This window comes from Megalobrama amblycephala, linkage group LG1 (assembly GCF_018812025.1).
Source record: "Megalobrama amblycephala isolate DHTTF-2021 linkage group LG1, ASM1881202v1, whole genome shotgun sequence".
NCBI lineage: Eukaryota > Metazoa > Chordata > Actinopteri > Cypriniformes > Xenocyprididae > Megalobrama > Megalobrama amblycephala.
In genome coordinates, this window is record NC_063044.1 from 42,505,189 (window position 1) to 42,515,516 (window position 10,328).

The window sequence follows — 10,328 nt, forward strand, 5'->3', positions numbered from 1 at the left end:
GTATCTCCTCCAAATCAGCCATTATTTCATCAAGATCAAGGTGTAATTCCTCCTCCATATTTTTCTCTGGTGTAGGCTGATCAGATGACCCTTTTTTAAACACCTGAGGGCCACAAAAAAACAAAATACACATAAAAACAAATGAATATATGTGGTTTGCATACAACTTCCTGGAGGGTTTAATGTCCATGCTTAAGGTGGGAGACATCCTTGATGTTTCTTTTGCTACCCAGGCAGTGCTTAGATAAATGTTTTCAATGCTGGGTAATTGGGTGCCAGTGATGCATTCGGAAGTTGCCAACACCTGCTGGTGTGTTTATGGTCCGATGTGGGACAGTTGCCATGCTGTCAATAGTACAGGCGGATATAATTATAAATAGTGATATTTTACAATTATACTTTAAATACAATAGCTAGTTACAAAAGTTAGTAACTGTTTACTCAAATGACTCAACTTTGCTCCATCATAGGGCCAGAAGACCACTTTTTTGGGGGGATATTTTGTTGTCTAATTGAGTTAGGCAATTAGGCAATTGTTGTTAAGGTGTCAGTTGATGACATACATTGTGAACTTGTTTTGTATGCATTACTTTTATTCCTATTTCATATTCACTTGGCTATAGGTTGACTTACCGACTCTCCCCAACAGGGAAAAAAGATAATTCTAGACTTCTATACAAAAAAGGTAAATATAACAGGTATGCACAACTGCAACACAACGGCAGTGGACAGTGTGTATCAACACTGCAGGAAATAAAACAATATATGCAATTGTAGGTTCTACAGACATGTGGTGTGTGTTTTTCTTCTGCATGTTTACATCTGTCACGTTATTGTGTTAAGGTGTGAAAAAAAAAGAAAGGATCGGTCATTTTCAAAAAATGTAAAAAAAAAAAAAAAAAAAAAAAAAAAAAAAAAAATGTAAAAATGTATATATGTTGTATTATAACGTATTAACCTACATTTCTTATCTTGCACTGCTCTGTGGCACGCCAGTGATTATGTAATCACGTCGGAAAGGTCATGGTTGACATAGACAGAAGTACCACCCCCATGTTTGCAAAGTGCACATGTGAAGACTAATACAAAAGTCCTTTAACAACAACAAAAAAAAAAGTTGCAAAAACAATGATGTCAGATGATTTGAAGTTGAAGATGGAGGTTTTTTTTGGTAAAGGGCGTTTGTATTAGTCCTCGCATGTTCGTTTGGGGTGGTACTTCCGCGTACGTCTAGCGTGACCTTTCTGATGTGATTACACAATCAATGGCGAGCCGCACAGCAGCGCAAGATGAGCAATTTCAGTCAAAAAGTATATACAATATTTTTCAAATGACCGATTGTTTCGCTAGATAGGACCCTATATTCCTCAGCTGGGATCATGCAGTGCCTCTGAAGCCCTTCTTTTGAACTGCATTGATTTGGACTTTCAACATTTGGGTTGCCTTTGAAGTCTATTATGTAGGGGAAAAAATCCTGGAATGTTTCCTCAAAAAAAAAAAAAAAAAAATTTCTTTTTGACTGAAGAAAGAAAGACATGAACATCTAGGATGAGATTGGGGTGATTAAAATATCAGGAAATTTCCATTTTGAAGTGAACTATCCTAATCCTTTAAGAATCTATTGGTCATGTCAATCACAGTACAGATTGCCTACACCAAACATTAATCTCTAAACCTACCCATTACCGTAACCAATGAAATTAGCAGCAGGGCGGGATTTCTGGTGGTTTGGGGGAGAAAAAAAAAAGCGCTTTCATCTTTAACCTTATGCCTAAAAATCCTTTGGAAATTGGAAACCAACATACAACAAATTGGGTTCCAGGGGTGACACAGGGATGGGGAATCACCATGGATATGTGTATATATGAAGACTTCAGATGCAAAGCCTCCAAGTGTCATCTGAAATGTTCTTCTAAAATGAGCATTTTTATCAAGCTCATATGTTTATGTTCAGTTATTTCACTTTAATGTCACTGAAAAGGACCTATTAATTGCCATTAAAGTGAAATAACTGAACCTAAACATACAAGCTTGATAAAAATGCTCATTTTAGAAGAACATTTCAGATGACACTTGGAGGCTTTTGCATCTGAAGGATATGTATATACATCTAATGGGGAGTCACGAGGTGACATATTGGGCACGGACGCGGCTTCTGATGTCACACTTGGCTGTGGGCGGAGTTGGATGTCCACCGCAGGCTGCAGCCTACTTGAGATAGTCCTCACTGCAGAACACAAGATCCAAGGGGCGGAGTGTATCTCCTCCCACTTTCCATAGCCCTAAACCTACCCGACTCCGCCCCCTGGCTCTAACCCTACCCATCTCCACCTCCTGGTTCTAGATCCAACTCCTCCCACTTTCCATATATCTTAACCTACCCGACTCCGCCCCTTGGATCTTGAGTGTTCTGAAGTGAGGGGCTACTGGCCTATTTGGGCTGGCCTAGACGTATGGGCAGATTCAACAGCTACATTAAAATGCATGTAGAATACATACATAAATGTAGTAATGCGCACTCATAAGCAATGGCTATGGCACAAGTTGGTGCTACATGGAAAGACTAACCTGCTGCTTTTCTATCACTTTCATATGTCGGGAACCTGCAAGCACATATAAAATTGTTTGGTGATGTAAACGTAGTTTCTTACTGTGTGGGCGCGCGCGCGCACACACACACACACACACACACACACACACACACACACACACACACACATTGATAGTGCGCATGTTTGCACACGGCGTTTTATGGCAACACATAATTGGTCGACAGTTTCATGGGATTTGTAGTTCTTAAGGTATAAACGCAGATTAACCTCATCTAATAATACATCGAAAGTAATGCAATGTATATCGCATTTGTTTGCACATATGGATGTGCTCATAACTGGTGAACTGGTGATTTGCTGAATGTGTGTATGTGCAAACATATAAGTTTTATGTTCAGACAGTTCACCGTTAGCTCACCAACGTTAGCCACCTAGCTAGCTACAAAATGTACTACAGAAACATAATTGAAGGGCATTGCTTTTATCAGGAGTGCTCACACACGATTCTAACATCACATTTACCATTACAGCAAACATTTATCACTAAAAAAAGAACTTAGCAAGCGCTAATTTTAGTTCACTATAGCCACCTGGCTACAAACGTACCTACTTTGCCAGGGTTCTGTCGATGTATGCTGCGGCTGTAATTTTTGTACTGCAGAGTACGTAATGTTAATTGAAGGAAGCTAGCTAAATTAGCTTATCTGTTCTACTGGCGTCGTGAGCACTCTCATGATTCTAACGTTACATTTACCATCAGATTAAACATGTTTCAGTAATATAACACGAATCACGTTACATTTATCACTAAAATAACACAGTTTTAGGATAATTGGATATGCTGTAGTGTACATACCTCTGACTGTTAATCGAAATGTAACATGTCCTTCTCTTTAGCGACCCCAGTGGACGTTTTTGTTTCAGAACTATAGCAATACGTACCTGGTGGTACATATTTGTGGCGCTGCAAAAAAGTGCGCAGAGGTACGTATTTCCTATGAGACCAGGTTGAAAAAAACAGTAATATTGTGAAATATTATTACAATTTAAAATAGCTTCTGTAGCATTATACACTACCGTTCAAAAGTTTGGGGTCAGTAAGAATTTTTATTTTTATTTTTTTTAAAAGAAATTAAAGAAATGAATACTTTTATTCAGCAAGGATGCATTAAATCAATCAAAAGTGGCAGTAAAGACATTTATAATGTTACAAAAGATTAGATTTCAGATAAACACTGTTCTTTTGAACTTTCTATTCATCAAATAATCCTGAAAAAAAATATTGTACACAAATATTTTGTACAATTGTACACATTAAATGTTTCTTGAGCAGCAGATCAGCATATTAGAATGATTTCTGAAGGATCATGTGACTGAAGACTGGGGGCTTGGGGGGTGTCAGAGGGCAGAGTTCAGTAAGGAGACAGCTGTAGGGAAAAAGCTGTTCCTGAATCTGCTGGTCCTTGTCCGGAGGCTCCAGGAGGATAAACAGCCCATGGTCAGGATGAGAGGAGTCCTTAAGAATGCTGCGAGCTCGACGAAGACAGCGTTTTCACTGTATGTCCTCAATAGCTGATAGTGGTGTCCCTGTGATGCGTTGGGCAGTTTTCACCACCCTCTGCAGTGCCTTGCGGTCAGCAACTGAGCAGTTCCCATACCAGACTGTAATACAACTGGTCAGGATGCTTTCGATCGCACACCGGTAAAAATTCATCAGGATGGCTGGAGACAGCTTATTCTTCTTCAGTGTCCTGAGGAAGAAGAGGCGTTGGTGGGCTTTCTTGACCAGGCTAGAGGTGTTTGTGGTCCACGACAGGTCCTCCGAGATGGTGGTTCCCAGGAACTTGAAGCTGGAAACACGTTCAACAACCCTCCCGTTAATGTGGATGGGGTCATGCATGCTTTCTTTCTTCTTCCTGAAGTCCACAATGAGCTCCTTTGTCTTGTTGGTGTTAAGGAGCAGGTTATTGTCAGTGCACCTTGTGGCCAGGTACTGTACCTCCTCCCTGTAGGCAGTCTCATCGTTGTCTCTGATGAGGCCAATCACTGTGGTGTCATCAGCAAACTTAATGATGGAGTTGGATCCATGCACGGGCTTGCAGTCGTGGGTGTAAAGGGAGTAAAGGAATGGGCTCAGCACACAGCCCTGTGGTACGCCAGTGTTGAGTGTGATGGTGGTGGAGCAGGTGTGGCCTGACCTAACATGCTGAGGTCTATTGGTCAGAAAGTCCATAATCCAGTTGCAGAGGGAGGTGTTAATGTCCAGGTCTCTAAGTTTTGTGGACAACTTGGAGGGAATGACAGTGTTGAACGCTGAGCTACATACTAAGTCAACAAACAACATTCGTACACGTGTTGTTATTGTCCAAGTGTGTGAGTACAGAGTGCAGCACTGTGCATACTGCATCCTCTGTGCTCCTGTTTTTACGGTAAGCAAATTGGTGTGGGTCCAGTGTGGGTGGGAGGCAGTCTTTGAGGTGTGCTAGAACCAAACGCTCAAAGCAATTCATGATAATAGGTGTGAGTGCTACAGGACGGTAGTCATTCAGGCATATTGGGGAGGAGTGTTTTGGCACTGGCACAATGGATGTGGACTTAAAGCATGTTGGCACAGTTGCTTGGGTGAGGGACAGGTTGAAAATGTCTGTAAAGACCCCTGCAAGCTGCTCTGCACAAGCCCTAAGCACACGACCAGGAATACCATCCGGGCCAGCAGCCTTACGTGCGTTGATCCGGCTCAGTGCATTATGGACATCTGTGGAGGTGAGTTTAAGAGTTTGGTGGTCTGCTGAGAGTGCGATTTTGTTGGCTGTCTCCTTGCTGTTGCTGTTGAAATGAGCATAAAAGTCATTAAGCTCGTTAAGAAAGGAGACATCTGTGACCGTTGGAGTACAGTTACCTGTAAAATAATAAATAATAAAATAATAAAATAAAATAATTTATCCTAATTTAAATAAATAACAAAAAATGTTTTACAGAAAACACTGTTATTTTACAGGTATTTCCTGAATTAATTCAAATGACTGGCAGCAGCACAACATAAAACAGTAACAGATCTTTCAAGATCTCAGCATCTTTACTTATTACAATCCAGTTTGACATTATTTCTTTCATACAAAAGATGTCTGGAACAATAATAACGGTTGCCTTAAAAAAACTCCCTCTGGGGGTTCAGATAGAATATTTCACACGTGAAAGGGTTAAGATTCTTACACCACTTCTTGATTTCCTTGTGAGTCTATGATTCTGGCTAAATATTTTCTCCATAATGACTCCATAAAATCTTTCAGAGTATCGCAGCACTGCAGGAAATTCTGCAGTAGTATTTGCAGGAAAAATTAACATTAATATTAAACAATTTAATCAGAAATTAGACTCTGGTATCAATGAATCAGGCCACTACATGACAACTATAACATCACTAAAAAGTGACCAACAATATCTGATCAGAGTTTTCCTTGCAGTTTTTGCAATAACAAACAAGTATTGGAGACACATAGTAAAACAGAAAAACAGCTAAAGAAAAACTTAAATAAATAAATTTAAAAAAAAAACTTTAGTATTTTCAATAAAACATCAACATCTAAACATCTGTTAATTCTCAATAAGATATGTATTGATATGTATCAATAAGTATGAAAGAAATAAAGTCTGGCTTGTAATAAGTGAAGATGCTGAAAAAAAAAATTGAAAATTATATAAGTTTTAACCTTAAATGCTCATCTTGAACTAGCTCTCTTCTTCTTCTTCTCCTCTATTAGATTTCCAGCAGTGTAGACGCTGCTAAGTGTATTACTGCCCTCCACAGGTCAAAGTTTGAACTAATTGTTATATACTTGCACTAGCATATTGAATATGACAATTTAGTTCAAACTTTGACCTGTGGAGGGCAGTATTATGCTTAGCAGTGTCTACACTGCTGGAATTGTAATAGAGGAGAAGAAGAAGAGAGCTAGTTCAAGATGAGCATTTAAGGTTAAAACTTATATAATTTTCTTTTTTTTTCAGAAAATGAGCGATGGTTTCCCTAGATAAGACCCTTATTTCTCATCTGGGATCGTGTTGAACAATTTGAAGCTGCAGTGAAACTGTAATTTTGACCTTCAACCGTTTGGGCTCCATTGAAGTCCACTATAAGGAGAAAAATCCTGGAATGTTTTCATCAAAAACCTTAATTTCTTTTCAAAGAAAGAAAGACATGAACATCTTGGATGACATGGGGGTGAGTAAATTATCAGGAAAAGTTTATTTAAAAGTGGACTAATCCTTTAATTTAACTTGAAATAATTAAATTTTGATTAAAACTACTCAAAACTGAAAGAAAGGAGACATTTAAAACTTAATCAAAAACATTGGAAGAGTTCAGATGCAAAAGCCTCTAAGTGCCATCTGAAATTTTCTTCTAAAATGAGCATTTTTATGAAGCTTGTATGTTTAGGGTCAGTCATTTCACTCTAATGGCGATGAAAAGGACCTGTTAATTGCCCTTAGAGTGAAATGACTGACCCTAAACATACAAACTTGATAAAAATGCTCATTTTAGAAGAAAATTTCAGATGGCACTTAGAGGCTTTTGCATCTGAACTCTTCAGTTTCTATTAGTATTTCTTTCACATGAGTAAAATTCATCCATGTAAAAATGTTGCTACCCATTTCAACCAGTGTTGAACACAACATCATTACAAGTTCAAAATTGATGATTAAGGTAATCATAGTGTATATATATATATATATATATATATATATATATATATATATATATATATATATATATATATATATATATATATATATATATATATATATATACTTACTTGAATCTTGATATATCCAGTCCAATAAAACATGATGGTGTGCTTCAAGGCAGGTTCACAGGTTGAGTTCATGACAATAGCATTATGAGGCTGAACAATAGGACCTATTAGTTGTGTAAATGTGTTCTTTGAGAGAAAAAACATCTGCAGATTTATTTTAGAAGACCTAAAATTGATGTTATAATATTACAACAGTGGGCCCTATTGTAAATTTACAACATTTGACAGCGATTCAGCCCAAGATATTGCCCCTCAAAAACAGTTGCAGTGCTTTACAACTATAGGACAGGAAGAGCTAAATAAACTTATCATTGCGTCAAAACCAACAACATGTTTATCCAGTACACACTAAACTACTGAAAGAGCCTCTTCTCGCTATAGGTCATCATGTCCTAAAACCGTTCAAGCTGGCAGTTATTGAGCCTCTCATTAAGAAACCACAATTAGATCAAAATGTATTGGCAAATCACAGATCTTCCATTTATGTCTAAAATACTAGAAAAATTCTGTCTGCTTAATTGTGCCCTTTTCTTGCAAAAAAATGATATCTATGTAAAATTTCAGTAAGGATTCAGAAATATGTAAAGCCTTTTACATGATGATTGAAGAATGCATGAGTTCAAAAACAGAAACCACATAAATTACATGGATCATGATGAGGAACAATAGTGATGAAATAGACTGAACTGATTCAAGTCCATAAGATAGAAATCTTTTAGCTAAATATCCAGATGCTGATTGTAAAGCTATAGATGCAGGTGTAGATTGTAATGCCAGAGATCTGGATGCTTTGAAGCTTGACAGAAATGACATGAGAAAACACAATGTAAACTAGTGACATATTCAGGCCACCAGATATCGCCATTGGGTCAGCAATGCCCTTCTTGAATTTCAAGTCATAGAGGTATATCTTAGAGATAATTACAAGGACACCACCACAGACTTTCTGAGTAAATTTGAAGGTTTATAAAATAATATAGTCAAAAAAACATGCACAGACAAACTGTTCGGTTTCTCGCACAAACCAATTGTTTCGTGTCTTAGGACATCAATGTGTCGTTTTTTGTCGTCAAAATTTTCATTTTTGGGTGAACTGCCCTTTAAAATATAAAAAGTAGTAATTGTCGTAGTTTGTTCTGAAACTCATTCTTTATTAGAGATTTCAGTGAGTTACAGACCCTGCATCCCAATGTGCATACTATCCACCCTATCCACCCTAAATAGTATTGAATATTACTAATGTCACATACTATTTAGGGTGGATAGAAGGCACATTGAGACGCAGCCACAGAGTCTTAATAGTGTTGCTGTAGTGCTGGATATCAGTCATGTGATCAGCTAATAGTCATGTGATCAGCTAATAGTCATGTGATCAGTTGCAGCCCAGTCACAGCTGTACTGATATTCAGATCAACAGCACTCTTACTCATGTGCTATGGATTAAATACATGATGAGTGTAAAAGATGAAAGCAGCTCGATCCAGATCTATTGGTATAACAATTACTGACTATTGACCGGTAAGATCCTCAGAGAGGAAAAAGACTCAATCACTAAATCATCATGTTACATTTAACAGTGTGTAGTGTGCACACTGTGCAGTGTTCATTTCATCTGGGCTAACCTATGTGGGGCCTACATGGAAACTGAGGGCAAAACTGGCTGGGACCCAGTTAGGCAGCCCAGGTGACACCCTTCTTGGCCCCACATGGCTATGCTGGCTGGGTCATTCACTGAAACATAAGTTTAGCTGCAGTGAATTTATTTCATGTGACAAACCTTTTCCCACTCCGTGACCCACAAATGGGTCGCGACCCACAATTTGAAAACCCCTGTGTCTACCAATATTAGTCAATGGAAACTCTGAAAAACAAAAACCTCTGTATTAAATAAGTTGAAAAACACTGTTATTGTACAGGTATTTCCTGAATTATTATGACAATTATTATGATCAAACACTTTCACTGTAAAAAAAAAAAAAAAAAAAAAAAAAAATGGTCAAATGACTGGCTGCACAAGGTGTCAAATAAAAACCTTAAAATGAAAGTAAAATCTCTTTAATTAATGTCAAATGACTGGCAACAACAGAACATTAATCACTCTCTTAAGATTTCAGCATCTTCACTTATTACAGTCCCATTTCTTTCTTTCAAATCTTCTTAATGAGAATTAATTGAGGTTTAGATGTTGATGTTTTATTGAAAATAATAAAGTTTGACATTGCCATTATTGTAATCAGTGTTTGCTTTAGTTGGGCTTTTGACCCTTGACTTCATATTATCAGTTTTTATCATTTTACTGTAACAGGCTTCTGAAGCACATTTGTTATTGGAAAAATTGCAAGAGAAGCTCTGGTCAGATGAAACTTATTACTGGTTACTTATTGATGATGATTCAGTCATTATATAAGTGTTCAGCTGTGTCTTTTAGACTCACAAAACATCAAGAATCAGCAAGAATTTTAAGACGTGTCAGTACAAGTTGCTTTCAGTTAAAACAGCTAAAACATGCATTTTAGTCTAGGACTAGCTATACTAGAAACTGGGGGAAATTCTCTCAAGATCTCAGCAGAGGAGGATTAAACAGCTCCTCTAGTTCTGTCACACATCTACAGAAGCTCTTTTTGAAATTAACCGAGGTTTAGATGTTGAAGTTTTAATGCTCAAAAATGATTCCACCATCATGGTGGTCAGTGTTTGTTTTAGTTGGCCTCTTGACTCATTAATTCTATTAGAATAACTTGCTTTTAAGCATTTGGAATAAGTATTTCACAGCAAACTCTTGCACATTGGGGAAAGAAAAGATTGAAGGAACAGTTCAGCTGACATATTCTGCTTGTAAGCCATTTGAATTAACTTATTTATTCAGTTTATTGGCCATGCTTCAGGTTTTACAGAATTACAAAAAAAAAAAAAAAAAATTAAACAAATGCCACTGTAATATTTCAGTGCTGAAAATGAACGG

General features: G+C 37.5%; 1 protein-coding gene across 1 annotated transcript in view; it reads right to left on the minus strand.

Annotated features, from left to right (window-relative positions):
- LOC125267168 overlaps nucleotides 1-2,608 on the minus strand; it is an 11,704-nt gene extending 9,096 nt beyond the window's left edge. Inside the window, exons 1-2 of the mRNA XM_048188574.1 lie at nucleotides 2,569-2,608; nucleotides 1-103 (exon numbers count right to left, since the gene is read on the minus strand). The exon at nucleotides 1-103 is cut by the window's left edge and continues 2 nt beyond it. Of these exons, the coding sequence (XP_048044531.1) occupies nucleotides 1-103; nucleotides 2,569-2,592 (127 nt within the window). The 5' untranslated portion in view covers nucleotides 2,593-2,608. The remainder of the gene's footprint in view (nucleotides 104-2,568) is intronic.
- Between the last annotated feature and the right edge of the window lie 7,720 nt (nucleotides 2,609-10,328).